Consider the following 17,064-nt stretch of genomic DNA (forward strand, 5'->3'; position numbering starts at 1 on the left):
CAGTAAAAAAATGACACAGAAAGGCACTACATAATAATAAAGGGTTCAATTCAACAAGAAGACTTAACTGCCCCAAATATACATGCACTCAGCATTGGAGCACCCAGATTCATGAAACAAGTACCTCCAGACCTATAAAAAGATTTAGATACCCACTCAATAATATTGGGGGACTTCAACACCCCACTGAGAAGATTGGACAGATCATTGAGGCAGAAAACTAACAAGGAAATTCTAGACTCTTGAAAAACCCCTCAAATAATTAGGCATTGAAGGAACATACCTCAAAATAATAAGAGCCATCTATGACAAAACTACAGCTAACATTACACTGAACATGCAAAAACTGAAAGCATTCCCCTTGAGAACTGGAACAAGAAAAGGGTCCCCACTCCCATCACTCCTATTCAACATAGTAGTGAAAGTCCTAGCCAGGACAATCAGGCAAGAAAAAAAAAAGGCATCCAAATAGAAAAATAAAAGCCATAGTCAAACTATATCTCTTTGCTGATGTGAATCCATACATAGAAAACCCTAAAGACTCTGCCAAAAGGCTCCTGGCACAGATAAAGGACTTCTGTAAAGTTTCAGGATACAAATCAATGCACAAAAATCAGTAGCATTTCTATACAATAAAAATCTTCAAGCTGAGAGGCAAATCAAGAATGCAATCTCATTTACAATAGCCTCAAAAAAAAACAAAACAAAAACAACTAGGACTACAGCTAACCAAGGAGGTGAAAGAGAACTGTGAAACACTGCTGAAAGAAATCATAGATGACACAAACAAATGGAAAAGTATTCCATGCTCATGGATAGGAAGAATGAATATTGTTAAAATGGTTGTACGGCCCAAAGCAATTTACAGATTCAACTCTATTCCTATCACGCTACCAATGTCATTTTGCACAGAACTAGAAAAAAAAACTATTTTAAAATTCATATAAAACAAAAAAAGAGCCCAAATAGCAAAAGCAACTCTAAGCAAAAAGAAAAAAGCCAGAGGAATCACATTACCTGACTTCAAACTATACTATAAAGCTACAGTAACCAAAACAGCATGGTAATATTATAAAAACAGACACATAGACCAATGGAACAGAATAGAGAACCCAGAAATAAAGACACACAACTACAGCCATCTGATGTTTGACAAAATTGACAAAAATAAACAATGGGGAAAGGACTCCGTATTCAGTAAATGGTGCTGGGATATCTGGCTAGCCATAAGCAAAAGAATTAAACTGAACCTTTACCTTTCACCACATACAAAAATTAACTCAGGATGGGTCAAAAATTTAAATGTAAGACTTTATACTACAATAGTCCTGGAAGAAAACTTAGGAAACACCATTCTAAACATTGGCCTTGGGAAAGAATTTATGACTAAGTCCCCAAAAGCAATTGCAACAAAAAACAAAAATTGACAAGTGGGACCTAATTAAACTAAAGAACTTCTGCACACATTGTATAAACTATCAACAGAGTAAACAGACAACCTATAGAATGTAAGATTTGCAAACTATGCATGCAACAAGGGTCTAATATCCCAAATCTATAAGGAATGGAAACAATTGAACAAGCAGAAAACAAATAACCCCTTTAAAAATGAGCAAAAGACATGAACAGGCACTTTTCAAAAGAAGACATACAAGCAGCCAACAAATATTTTAAAAGGCTCAACATCACTAATCATTAGAGACATGCAAATCAAAACCACAAAGAGATACCATCTCACACCAGTCAGAATAGCTACTATCAAAAAGTTAAAAAAAAAAAAAAAAAACAGATGCTAGTGAAGCTGTGGAGCAATGGGAACACTTGTACCCTGTTGGTGGGCATGCAAATTACCTCAGCCACTGTAGAAAGCAGTTTGGAGATTTCTCAAAGAACTTAAAATAAACTACCATTCAACCTAGTCATCCCATTACTCAGTATGGTGTATGCATGCCACACTTTTTTGGTCTAATCCATTTTTTTTCTTTTTTTTTGAGACAGAGTTTCACTCTGTTGTCCTCTCACTCTGTTCACAAGAAAATAAATCATTCTACCAGAAAGACACATGTACTCTCACAATTTCATTGGAACACTATTCACAATAGCAAAGGCATGGAATCAACCTACGTGCCCATCAACAATGGATTACAGGCCAGGTACAGTGGCTCATGCCTGTAATCCCAGCACTTTGGGAGGTCAAGGTGGGCAGATATCTGTGGTCAGCAGTTCAAGACCAGCCTGGCCAACATGGCGAAACTCTGTCTCTACTAAAAATACAAAAATTAGCCGGGCGTCCTGGCACCTGCCTGTAATCCCAGCTACTTGGGAGGCCGAGGCAGAAGAATCGCTTGAACCTGGGAGGTGGAGGCAGCAGTGAGCTGAGATCATGTCACTGCACTTCAGCCTGAGAAACAGAGTAAGATTCTGTCTCAAAGAAAAAAAAAATGGATTAGACCAAAAAAGTGTGGTATATATAGACCATAGAATACTATGTAGCCATTTAAAAAAAATGAAATCATGTCCTTTGGAGCAACATGGATGCAGCTAAAGGCCATTGTCCTGAGTGAATTAATGCAGAAACAGAAAACCAAATACTGCATGTTTCACTTATAAATAGGAACTATACAATTTTAACTAACACTACTAAGTGATAGAATTGAGAATTTACCTCTGACTCCAGACTCAGTCCTTAACTATTATAGTGTTTTTTGTGGAGACCATATGAGTGCGGAGGTGAAAATACTGACAGATATTGAAAGATGCTATTGGGTAAATAAACTGCAAGAGAGTTCAGAGAAATTAGTGATAAAAATGATCATACTACTCCTCTCACTTACCTAATTTTTAAGCAAACCCATTTGGGAGGTCCTTTCTAAAAAGAAAATAAAAGAGAGAAAATGAGAATGCTCAAGTAGATAGTACTATTGAAACAGGTTACTAAAAATGCATATGGTATCACCAAAGAACCTGTTCTGACAGCAGAGAAAATGAAATTAGGCTTTCTGTCCTTATACTCAAGGATAAGTGTGCCTTATTGCAAATATTTATTCCAACTGATCCATAAAATATCTTTGAATTTTGAAAGCAAAAAAAGTTAAAAATAATTTTCTTACAGGAAAATAGTTGATTATTGAACTTCATTAAAAGTTTTTAATGTCCTCTCTTTGAAAGACACTGTAAAGAAAATGAAATGACAAGCCTCTGGCTGGCAGAAAATATTTATAAAACATATGTCTGATAAAGAACTTATATTCAGAATGATATGGTCTGGCTGTGTCCCCACCCAAATTTCATCTTGAATTGTAGCTCCCATAATTCCCATGTGCTATGGGAGGGACTCAGTGGGAGATAACTGAATGATGGGGGTGGTTTCCCCCATACTGTTCTCATGGTAGTGAATAAGTCTCATGAAACTTGATGTTTTTATAAGGGGTTTCCCCTTTCGCTTGGCTCTCATTCTCTCTTCACTGCCACCATGTAAGACGTGACTTTTGTCTCTGCCATTATTGTGAGGCCTTTCCAGCCATGTGGAACTGTGAGTCAATTAAGCCTCTTTTTCTTTATAAGTTACCCAGTCTTGAGTATGTCTTTATCAGCAGCATGAAAATGGACTAATACAGAGACAATATAAAGAATATTTACAACTCAGTAATAAAAGCAAAAGGCAATGAATCAAGCTAAGTAGTTGGCAAAAGGTTTAAACAAACATTTCATAAAAAGAGGTTGTATGAATGACCCAAAGAACATGAAAAAATCATCAGCCTCACTAGCCATTAGGAAAATGTGAATTAAAACTATGATGAGATGCCATTACATTCTGACTAGAATGGCCAAAATAGAAAACAAAACAGAGTACCTACCAACTGTTGGCCAGAATGTGAAATAACTGAAACACTCGTATATTGCTGGCAATAGTATGAAATGGTGCAACCACTCTATAGAACTCTGGCAGTTTTTTCTTAAGTTAAACATACACTTATCATATGATTTGACATTTTTACTCATAGGTATTTACTCAAGAGTGAGGAAATCGTATATCCAGAAGAAGAGACATACATGAATGTTGATACCAGTTTTATTTATAATGGCCAATAATTGAAAACCATTAGAATGTTCATTAACAGGAAAGAGAAATTTTTTAATGTGGTATATCCAACACTACTCAGATATACTGCTCAGGAACAAACTACTGATTAATACAACAAAATAGAAGAACTTCAAAAACATTATGCTGACTTAAAGAAGCCTCACATATAACAATACACACTCTATAACTGTGTGTGTGTGTGTGTGTGTGTGTATATGGCATCTATATATCTACATATATAGGCATATAGATATATAGATGCATAAAATTCTAGAAATCAAAAACTCTCTTATTGTTACCGAAAGCATTTAAGTAGTTGCTTGGGAAAAAGGGCTGGAGAGGAGAGGGTAAACTGCAAAGGGCACTGACATTGTGGTCACACAAGTGTATACATTGTCAAAACTCTAACCGAAATGTGGACTAACATGTTGCATTTTATTATATGTAAATTATACCTCAATAATATTTACTTTAAAAGGCATAATGTAAAATATGTATGTACACCTACATACAATATAATTACTAAAAAAACCCTTATCTTTTTATGTGACAGTTACTCATATTAAACTTTTTAACCCTCTCAATTCTCTCAACCCATCAGTATAGTAATACTGGCAAGTCCAAACTTCCCTAATTCTATTCCAAATAACTGTTCTAGTTATCTGTAACTCACCATTTAAATAGGAGTACTTGAGATAATAAAATAATTACCTAAATCACCCATCCCAATGAATGATTTAGAATTGAAGAGCCATTGCCAAACAAAAGATTGTAGATTTACAATTAACATCTAAGTATGCTGTAGTATGTTTTTAATTTACAATAGAATCTGCCAATAATTTCCTGAAATAAGTTTCAAATTCCTAATAATGTAGAAATACATGTCATAAATACATAATATTCTTAGGTAAGATGCTATTATAGAGAAGAATTTAAAAAATTTACAGTGACCTTCACAATAAAAGAAACCAGGGGAAGCATAAAATATCTTTTAAACTCCTTGTAGACTCCTGTTTCTGTCTGCAATATTCAATAATCTGTGGTCTGAATGGCTTATGAAATTGTGAGTTTCTCATCGTTTAGCCCATACCTTAGCTGCCACCAAAAGAAAGGCCTGTCTTAACTTAGCGTTTCCTAGAATCAGAAGAAAGGAGTGGCTTGAAGGATAGAAGGCTCCAATAGTCTCACAAAGCATGTAGATCACTGTGTTCTGATACAGCTCAGAAATCCATGATATGAGAATAGATAGAAAGAAACTAGCATAGAGTAAAAGGAATGAGATCACAATTTTCAAGGCATTTGTATGGACCTTGGTCCTGGGGTCTCTGTGTCCTTTGTAATTGAGTTGCATTTTCTGGAGATGTTTCTGCAGGGAGAAAACTAACAGGAGAAAAGAGATGAAGGCCACAGTAAATGGTGTTAGACTGAACATAGTCATAGTGAATCTGACTGACACTGAAAATGTTTCAAAGTCACTCATACTGAAATTCCAAGTTGTGTTTCTTTCATATCGGTCCAGCCAGTCTTTTATAAGCATGTTTATTTGTATCAGATTTAAAAATAAGAAGACCAAGGTTCCTAGCAGTATCATCAGAATCACTTTGTTTACTCTCCTCTTCAAATAGAGAAAAGCAGGGCTAGAGAAACTCGCTATTTTGAGCAAATAAAAGATGCTGAGGATTGTAGCAAGCCAGAGATTGAAGTGATTAGAAACTATCCAGCTAAAAATCATAATTCTTAATCCTGTTCCAGACACAAATATGGCTAGAGAATGCAGAGCTAAAAACCAACTTACTAATATTTCCCAGATTAGCCCAATTCTGGAGATTGCCAAGATAATGAGGAGTTTATCGACTGAGGACAGCTCTCTTTTACTGACCCAGTCAATGCAGTTGATCAGTACTATAAATCCATTGCTCAAATTCCCAATTATGAATTCTGCAATTATTACAAGAGTGAAGATACTCGGCAGGGCACTTTCCATGTCAGAACAGAGAAAGTTCAATGTGTAATGTCACTGCTGGTTATTCACTGATCTAAAATGCTATTCATATCCTTGAGTGTCCAGTGGAGTTCTTCTTCCTTCTCCTTTTTCTGCTCCTTCTTTCATTGTTGGCTCAACGTCAAAGTAGAAATCTCTAAAGTTTTCTGATCGATCTTCACATAGCTGTTCTGGCGATATCTTTATTTTTCTTCAATTTCTCTGCTGAGCCCTAGCTAAGATATTTATGTCTTCACTAAGGGCAGAAATATTTCATAGATGATTATGAAGCAAAGTTAAATTCACATTTGCAACCATGCAAATAAAGATATATTCTCTTTCATTGTTTTGTACTTTTTTGCCTTGTCTGAGCATAGAAAATTATATTCAACCAGCTTGATTTCTGAGGTACAAATATTATAAAAATCTGATTCATAGAATATGTAGCTAAATGAAGCTTTTATGGCTAATAGCATCCAATGAAGATTTATACAATGTGCAAAGACAGACCTATGCTATTTCAAAAGAGTGCTCGATTTCTTGTGGAGCTAAAGCTGGATCTGGTCAATACTGTGACTAAAGAGAAACTCGTTTACAAAGCATCCATCTTTCTCATTCCCTGCCTCATCACTACTTAGCAGTGCTCACCACCATCCCTCCACAGGCACCAAATGCCTTCACATTTTATCTACTTTTCCCCTCATATTTCTTTTTGAAACTTAAAAGTGATTAAAAAAACAAATTTTACAAAATCAGCAACAGCTACCAAAGAAAGCAGTACTGTATTACATCATAACTTGCAAAACTGATAACCAAGCAAAGAAACAGTTACACTAGTTCCCCTTATCCACGAGGCATATGTCCCAAGACCCCCAGTGGATGCCTAAAACAGCAGATAGTACCAAACTCTATATACAATATATTTTTTTCCTGTATTCACCTACCTATGATAAAGTTTAATTTATAAATCAAGCACAGTAAAAGATTACAAAAATAATAATAAAATAGAACAATTAAAACAATATACTATAATAAAAGTTGCCAGGGGTTGTGGCTCATCCCTGTAATCCTAGCACTTTGGGAGGTTGAGGCAGGAGGACCTCTCGAGCCCAAAAGTTTGAGACCAGCCTGGGCAACATAGGGAGACCCTGTCTCTAAAATAAATAAAAATTTAAAAAATGAAAAGTAAAAAATGTGTTAAAATATATAGTGTGGTGTCTCTCACTCTCTCAAGATAGCTTACTGTACTGTACACACCTATTTTTGGACTGTGGTTGACCTTGGGTCACTGAAACTGCAGATAAGCGGGGACTGATGTGTTCATTGTGAAGAGTCAAGGTTCCTCACCCTTCCCCACTCTTTCAAAAACTACCAAAAAAGAGTGGATTACCAACATTCTGAAAACATGGAGACTCAAGAAAGATTGTCTAATTCAAAATTAATGTAAATAAAACACTTTGTTATCTTGATTATAAGATAATAAGTAGCCATTTAGCTGGATGAATACAAAGCTATTTTTATTTAATAAACATATAATTTGTGAATTATGAATGTTTGTATTTTATTACTCATGCAATCTTTATTGGGTGATCTACAGAGTACTAAAAAATTTACAAAATAATTGCATCATCTTTAATGATTTGCAAGTTTCAATTATAACTTAAAATAGGTAGATATTTTCTATTTTGTTGTTATAATGGTATATTTGTCAAGATAGAATAGAAAATATCTCCTTTAACAGTTTGTTAGCTTTGTATATTTATGACCTTTAAATATCTAGCTATGTGGCATGTGGTCTTCCATTTGCATTTTTGACCCAGGCCTGAAGAGATCTTTTATACTTTTTCATTTTAGAGTGGTCTTCCTACATATCTAGAGAAAAGGGTTTGGGGATGCCGGTCACAACTTGATAATACCCCAAATCTGTACAAATAGGCCTGAGGGATGGTACTGTACTTGCTGGTATATGAAAAAATACCATAGTTTTTAGAACTTGTGATATAACACATGACAAAGACATAGAGAACGGATAACAGGCTTGCGGTTCTGAGCTGCATTTTCCTGGTGTGTTTCCATAAGAGAAAACATTTAAAAATATGAATTTAATCAAAGAGATGTAGTCTCTCACTTCTATAAGAGAAAGAGAATAGATGCTAGGGAGCATCACGGGAAAACTTTTTCAGCAGTCTGAACTGAAAAGGAAAATGAGGCAAAGGGCAGGAAGAGGAAACAATGAAAGGTTTGAGTATGTAAAGTATTTTTTAAGTCACTGATGGATGCAGTTTGCCAACGTTGTGTTAGGATATTTGTAGCTATGTTTATAAGGAATATTGACATTTAATTTTCATTTCTCATATTGTGCCTATGAGAATTTGGTATTAAGATTTACCTAACCTCATATCATTTGTTTAGAAATATTTCTTTTCTCTTTTTCATTTTTGCTTCCTATTATTGTTACATATAACACATATAGAACATTTCATGAAGTTTAAATGCTATAGTATAAAGTGCACACTAATTTAAACACCTCCCATGGCAAGAAAGAGAACTTTGTAAACCCCATAACACCTTATTTGCTCCTTTCTAATCATAACCCCTATCTTCATTCCAGAAGTAACAACTATCTGAAATTCAAATCACGTTATTGTTTAACTTTGTATATTTTAATTTGAATATGTATCCCTAAGCACTAGCTTGGTTTTGCCTGGCTTTGGATTGCACATGAATGGAATAATACCGTACACAATATATTTGAATTTAACTATTTTTGATCAATATTATGTTTTTAAAATTAATCATGTTGCATATAGAGATAGATCATTTATTCAATTGCTGCATAGTATTAATGGAATGACAATTCAAAATTTATCTAGTCTAGTGGAAACACAAAGTTGGTTTATTTTGAGTTTGGAGACTATGATGATGATGATGCTACGAACATTCTTTAACATGTAACATTATTGAGTACATGAGCATACATTTCTATGATCTTGATCTGGAACCATTCCATTGCCTATTTCTTCTGGTCTTGTTTTGGCAGTTATGATTTTCTAGATATTTGGCAGTTTCAATTATTTATGTTTTCATGTAATTTTGATTATAATATCATCTTATTAAATTTTTAATACCAACAGAATATATCCTTTAAATTCTTCATATTATTTGCTTTTCTTTTCATGATTTATCTTACCAGAAGTTTGCCTATTTTGTTAGTCTATTCAAGTCTGTCTTGGTTGATCTTTTCAAATGTATTATCTTTCATTAATTTCATCTCTTATATTGTTATTTAATTATTTTTACTTCCGTTGAGTATGTTTGCTGTTATATTCCTGGTATATGTTTTCCTCTTAGAATTTTTAAGCATTTCTCACAAGGCTTTATTATATTTTATTATACTTAATTTTAAATATTTTCTAAATTTATTGTGATTTTTCTTCCACCATAGACTATTTTTAAAATATATGTTCAAGTTTCCATTTGCATAAAATTTTCTCTGCTGAAATTTATGTTATGCATATATGGTCAATTTTGATAAATGTTTTGTGTTTGCTGAAAATAATGTGTATCCTGCAGCTTTGGGGTGCAGTGTTTCATACATCCACTAGATCTATTTGTAATCATATTATTTAAATCCTATTTACCTTTTCTGAGTTTTGTCTTCTTATTCTATTATTTCTTGAAATTTAATGTTAAACTATCCTGCTATGAGTATAGGTTTATCTATGTCTTTTAGAACACCTGTCAACTTTTACTTTACTTATTTGGATGCTATGCTGATGAGTGCATAGAGCATTAGAATTGTAGTATCTTCATGGCAAATATAACCTCTACTCACATGAGGTGACATTATCTATTCTAATGTCTTTTCCCTTAAAATCTATTTAGCCTCACGCCTGAAATCCCAGCACTTTGGGAGGCCGAGGCGGGTGGATCATGAGGTCAGGAGATCGAGACCAGCCTGGCTAACACATGGTGAAACCCCGTCTCTACTAAAAATATAAAAAATTAGCCGGGCATGGTGGTGGGCACCTGTAGTCCCAGCTACTCGGGAGGCAGAGGCAGGAGAATGGCAGGAACCTGGGAGGTGGAGCTTGCAGTGAGCCGAGATCGCACCACTGTACTCCAGTGTGGGCGACAAAGCGAGACTCCGTCTCAAAAAAAAAAAGTCTATTTAGTATATATTAAAATGATTACATTAGCTTATTTTTGTTAGTGTTTTATGGTGTGATTTTTCTAAATTTTACTTTTAACTTCTCTTTGTTATTAGGATTTGATATATATCTTGTACATAGCATAGAGGTCGTAAAATGGGACCTAGAGCTGTATGCTAACATTTTATTCCTTGTAGGATAAGAAATGTAGTCTTATAGGAGTCCCCTCTCCCACCTGAAGTTGTATATTATCATGTAAATTATAGATCAATAAAATATTGTGGAAATGACATGTTGCTTCAGAGTGAGAGCATTTACTCACCAGTATAAGACTGCAAATTTCTCATCTTCTTGCCTTAAAGGGTCAATAAAGCATCTATCAGCCTGGATTCTTTTGTGACCACTATGAGCACAGGACATGTAACAGAAATGAAAAACAAAAACAAACAACAAAAACTTCTCCTATGTGGAGTCCCTGAGATTTGGGGATCTTGTTAGTACAGCATAGACTAAGCTATTTTGGCTAGTATGAGACTGGCCTCTTGAAATGGGGTGCTGCTAAAACAAAACACCTAACTTATGTGACACTGGCTTAATACTTGATTCATTGTCAGTGAGTGGCCAGAAAAAACATTATTGTTTACTGTAAAACAAGATAGGGAGTGGCAAAACATTTGATAGCAGTCACCTGTGGTTACGTGGGAGGTAGATCATATATTTGAAAGTTTTGTAACTCTAGAAAAAAATATAATTGAACATATTAATGGTTCATTTGACAATTTAAAAAAATTGAGTTTAGAAAATAATTGCCTACTGTCTAGCTAAATAGCAAACAGAGGGAGATGCTCTAAAAGAAAATGATATTTATTTGGGAGTAATATTGCAATGAGAATACATGTGCCATAGTAAATTATGTGTGTATTCAGGGACATTAGAAAAGACAAGGATTTCTAAAAGAGGAAGATTACATAATTGTTTTGAGATAATTAACCTTGGATCCAAGGATCAAGAACAAGGGTGACACCTGTCTAAGATTAGACAAGGAGGTTCTGAGCAGATGTCCTTGCAGAAGTATCTTTTTGTGTAGGGTTGCAGTGGCCTTTGTGCAATGTTGTTGTTTTGTAGAGTCTTTTCTGATAGCTCTTGTTATGAGTCGTATTTACATTGAGAACTCTCCCCTCATGGCCTTCTCCAGCTCCATTTGTCAGAGTTTTAACACAAGTGACTTCATTTTGATTCTGACAATTTTATACTACTTTGCAAGCAGGAAAAAAATATATCAGAAAGAAGAGTCTAGAAACTTGAGATTTTGCAGAGCTGGAAGAGGCAACTGCTTCTCAACACTGAATAGTATTTGAGTTTCTAAGCCTGGTTAAAACTCAGCCTTGGCTGGGCACGGTGGCTCACGCCTGTAATCCCAGCACTTTGGGAGGCTAAGGCAGGTGCATCACAAGGTCAGGAGATCGAGACCACCCTGGCTAACACGGTGAAACCCCATCTCTACTATTAATACAAACAATTAGCCTGGCGTGGTGGCGGGCACCTGTAGTCCCAGCTACTTGGGAGGCTGAGGCAGGAGAATGGTGTGAACCCGGGAGGCAGAGCTTGCAGTGAGCCAAGATCACGCCACTGCACTCCAGCCTGGGCGACAGAGTGAGACTCCGTCTCAAAAAAACAAAAAACAAACAAACAAAAAAACTCAGCCTTAAGACTAGGATTATCTCAAGGGTATGGTTGTTACATCCATGTTAAAAATTCTGACTAGATTATATTTACAGAAAAACGTTCAACTGACAGTTACTGCTCTTTCAGTTTGACAAGGTAATATCAAGGCAGAGTGATTAAATATCTGGTTTCCTGAATGAAGCATTACAATGCTCAAAGTATCTGATATTAAATCCAGAGAGAAAAGCAGAGGGGTGAAAACGCAACAAAACACAGCAAATATAAGAAGCAGCAGACTAGACAAAAACTGTGACTTGTTTGCTTGTATGTGAAGCTGACAGGAATTAAGTAGACTAAAAAATTGAGTTTCTTAAAAAATTGTGCTTCTGAAAGAAATGCCAACCCAAACTAGGTCACACGTGTCAAAGTATATTAAAATGGAGGCCAGGTCTGAAGAATCCCTAGGCAGACAAAGCCAGTTAGGTCTCATATGACCTTAAAACTGATTGATTTACAAAAGTAAGCAAAAATTAACTTGAGCTAATTTTTATAAATGTCTATAGTAAAGAAAAACAGAACTTAAACTCAACCAATCAAAGACAGCCAACAGGATAGCCAAACATTTGATTGGTTAGCTATAAAGTTACCTTATTTCATCTGTCCTGTCTTTGCTTTTCTTCTTTGTCTGTCCTATAAAAGCGTCCCCATTGCGTTCCCTCAGTAGAGCTCTGGAACCACCTCAGTTTGGAGCTTTCCAATTTATGAACCATCATTTGCAAATAAACTTTTAAAAAACTTTAGTGTGCCTTAGTTGACCTTATTAACACATGTTGAGCTAAAACCCTGTATTAGTCTGTTCTCATGTTGCTAATAAAGACATACACAAGACTAAGTAATTTATAAAGGAAAGAGGTTTAATGAACTCACAGTTCTACATGGCTGAGGAGGCCTCACAATCATGGTGGAAGACAAAGAAAGAGGAAAGGGACATCTTACGTGGCGGCAGACAAGAGAGAATTTGCAAGGCAACTCCCCTTTATAAAACCATCGGATCTCATGAGAATTACTTATTCATTATCATAAGAACAGCATGGGAAAGACCCGCCCACGATTCAATTGCCTCCCACTGGGTCCCTCCCCATGACACATGGGAATTACGGGAGCCACAATTCAAGATGAGATTTGGATGGGGACATAGAAAAACCATATCAAACCCTGTTCCAGAGATACAGTTTAACATATTATGAAGACAAATGGGAGCTCACAGACAATATGAGAATCTCTTGAAGATTACACTTTTTTTCCTAGTTTTAAAATTACATCTTTTTTAATGAGACTTATATTCTTCCCCCAACTCAGAACATTTCCCTGTCTTTAAGGGAGACCTGCCACAGATAGAGAACCATAGAAAATAACAGTAACAACCACATAAACTGTCATGTTAGCTATGAAAAGAGTTGGTGGAAGGAATGGGCTCTCACCAAGACAGTGAAAAATAGAGGTAGGTGGTAAACAAATATGCAAAAGGACCATTCAGAAACCCAAGCAAACTATCATTCTCCCCATTTTACTGGTGCTATAAAGACCTGAAAAAAAGTGCCACAGAAATGGATTAGTGTTATCATCAAGAAATATATTTGAGCCGGGCACAGTGGCTCACACCTATAATCCCAGCATTTTGGGAGGCCAAAATGGGAGGATATCTTGAGCCCAGGAGTTTGAGACCAGCCTGAACAACATAGAGAGACCACCTCTCTATAAAATAAGATAAAATAAAATAAAATAAAATAAAATAAAATAAATAAAATAGCTGGGCATGGTGGTGCACATCTGTAGTCCCAGCTACTTAGAAGGCTGAGGTGGAAGGATTGCTTGAGCCCAGAAGGCCCAGGCTGCAGTGAGCCATGCTTATGCCACTGCCGGTCAGGCTGGGTGACAGAGTGAGACTCATATATATGTATACATTTAAATGTATGTATACATGGGTGAGACTCATATATACAGATATGTATATATTTGTATGTATGAGATAAGCTGGTGAGAATGAGGTCATTGAAGCAGATATCCTGTTCCTTGCCAATTAAGTCAGTGATGAATTCCATAGTTAATACCACCATGAAAATGTCCTCCTCTATATCTGGCTTCTCTTCAGAGAGAAAAATTCCTAATTTTATAATTTTTTTAAATTTTCAACTAAGGGATTAATACAATAATTAAGGGATTAATATTTAATATTTATTGTTTCAGTACTTCTCTCTTGCTATGTCCATTAATTCCATTGCTCATTGTTAATTTGTTGTTAATTACATTAAAATCAGTTCTTCTGTAGGATCAGGTCATATTGATCTTTATGAAATCAGAGCAATCATTTTTCAAATGATTCAGCTGGCAATTTTCATACTAACAAATATTTTAGTTTTTTATAAGAGCCACAGGTGATAACTTTCCATATTCAAAAGAATGCCCAATGAAGTCTAGTGTTCTCAGATGCAGTTATGGACAGTTTTCCTTTCACTGTTTTCACTTGTTGCTTCACCCTAAACTGCAATTTATGAACACATTACAGTCCCCAGTTAGGAGACTAACAGGACGTTGAAGAATGGCATTGGCAGGAGATTTCTGAATTCAGTAGCAGGAATGAACTCAAAACCAGCAGTACTGAGTCAGTTCTTGTTCTCTTCTGACTGAATTCGTGTTCATGGAAATGTTTCTGCAAGACTGAGTGGTCACAGTGTCAGAAGGCTCCTCAGGTTTTGCCTCTTCACACAAGTCCATTTCCCCTTTGACCTTCTGCCACGTCAAGATACAGCAGGAAAGCCCTCACCAGAAGATGAGCAGATGTCAGTGCCTGCTTTTGGAACTTTCCAGCCTGCAGAAACATTAGGTTTTTATAGATTGTCCAGCTTCAATATTATGCAGCCTTAAAAAGGAACAAGATCATGTCCTTTGCAGGGACATGGATGAAGCTGGAAGCCATTATCCTCAGCAAACTAATGCAGGAACAGAAAACCAAACACCACATGTTCTCGCTTATAATTGGGAGGTGAACAATGAGATCACATGGACACAGGGAGGGGAACAACACTTACTGGGTAAGTTGGGGCAGGGCGGGGGTGGGAGAGCATTAGAGAAAAGAGTTGATGCATGCTGGGCTTAATATCTAGGTGATAGGTTGACAGGTGCAGCAAACCACCATGGCACACACTAACCTATGTAACAAACCTGCACATCCTGCACATGTACCCCAGAACTTAATAAATAAATAAATAATACATTTTTAAAAGATCCACATGATCAAAAATGCAAACAAAAATAAATTATCCAACTTCAGGTATTCTTTTATAGCAACATAAAATGGACTAAGACAAAACTCTGTGGTGAAATCTCCAATTATTTGTAAGATGAAGTCATAGAAATGGGTGAGGTCCAAAAAGCAGGTTATAACCTATATAAACATTTAAGACTTTTATTAATATTGACAAAGGCCTCTACAAAATGCATGCACCAATGTAAGCTCTCACTAGCATTAAATGAGACTGCTCGTAACTTTGCACACATTATAATTCTATGTAACAATTTACAAAAGCCAAATGTGGCCAATTTGAAATGCAAAATAGAGCACTTGTTATTCATTTTACCATAGTACTATACTAAACTTATGTTTTTGTTTAAATGTGAGGCTGAATTTTTTATATATGATAATCTGGTTTTTAAAATTATTTTTATCTTTTTTATAAAACAGTAAAAGTATTAAATTTTTTTCTCCTGTTTATATTGCAAATAGATTTTAAAGTTTTTAATCTATTATTTACCTTTTTATATTTATTTTCTTGAGGCATTCAGAAATTCTTCCAGTCATGCTATTAAATGCATTCATTTTAAATGTACTCTGCCTTTAATATCATGTTTAAACATGTCTTCCCAACTTTCAAGATTACAAAACAACTCTTGGTATTTTCTCTGTTTGATTATGTTTACTTTTTCAATTCTATATTTAATCCTGTTATTTACTTTGGAAGAAGAAGTATGTTACACATTTGTCTTATTTCAAATTGCAATATTGTTGTTACAATACTAATTATTGCAGGGTTAATTTTCTTCACATATTTAAGATGGAAAAATCTATCTCACACAATATATTTGCAAACAAAAAAAGATATTTATAAACTCTATAATTTTTTTGTTGCACTGGAGTTTCCTCATTCTTTCATGATGTTATGCTATGCCACTCTTTAAAGAGAAGCGTTGGAGGACATGAAAGGTGAGAGGATAGACATGTAACTAATTATTTGTTGGACACCTAACTTAGGATGGACAGATTATATTATTTTTATCAGCAAATGTGAACTCATCAGTCTTTTCCTTAATGACACGTGCTTCCTCAAATTAAAGGCAGTAGAGTCTTATTTTGATTTTCTTGTAAAAGTTTTAAAGAATTGTTTTCAAATCTAAAGTGATAGTACATCTAATGTAGTTTTTCTGTTTGTTGTGAGTTAGAAATACAATTTTGTCCCAATATTAAATGACAGAGGTCTCAATATCATTAGTTGAACAGTCTACATTTTTTTGTTGTTGATTTCTAATGCCAAATCTATCACGTACGGAGGTTCCTATGTGATAAGAATAAACAATCTGGTCTCACCAGACCTGTCTTTAGTTTGATCTGCTGACCTATTACTTATTATATACATTTTATTTCTGTGTCACAACCTTCATTGTTTTGATTTTTTAAATAATTTTTTTGAGACACGGTCTTGCTCTGTCTCAAAAAACATTAAAAAAATTTTTTTAATCTTTTTTTTTTTTTTTTTCCTGACGGAGTCTTGCTCTGTAGCCCAGGCTGGAGTGGCTCAATTAAGGCTCACTTCAGCCTTGACCTCCTGGGCTCAAACAATCCTCCTGTTTCATTCTCTGATGTATCTAGGACTACAGTTGCCACTATACCCAGCTACTTTTTTGATGCTTTTAGAGACAAGGTCTCACTGTGTTGCTCAAGTGGGTCTTGAATGCCCTAACTCAAGTGATCTTCCCATCTCAGCCTCCCAACATGCTGGGATTACAAGCATGAGCCACTAAATAAATAATTTAAATAAGTCTTGCTATCTACTGGATACCCCTACCTTAATTTTCTTTTTCAAGAATTGTCTGAATTATTTTTGAATACTTAATTCATGTGTAATTTA

At 35.2% G+C, this 17,064-nt stretch overlaps 2 protein-coding genes across 3 annotated transcripts in view; both read right to left on the reverse strand.

Moving 5' to 3' along the window:
- Window positions 1–17,064, reverse strand: part of LOC739542 (salivary acidic proline-rich phosphoprotein 1/2) — a 201,555-nt gene that overhangs the window by 58,032 nt on the left and 126,459 nt on the right. The window lies entirely within an intron of this gene.
- Window positions 5,157–6,068, reverse strand: TAS2R13 (taste 2 receptor member 13). Its single transcript, NM_001009141.1, is given in 1 exon segment — window positions 5,157–6,068. A coding segment is annotated over 1 exon segment (912 nt).

This window comes from Pan troglodytes, chromosome 10 (genome assembly GCF_028858775.2).
Source record: "Pan troglodytes isolate AG18354 chromosome 10, NHGRI_mPanTro3-v2.0_pri, whole genome shotgun sequence".
NCBI classification, from domain to species: domain Eukaryota; kingdom Metazoa; phylum Chordata; class Mammalia; order Primates; family Hominidae; genus Pan; species Pan troglodytes.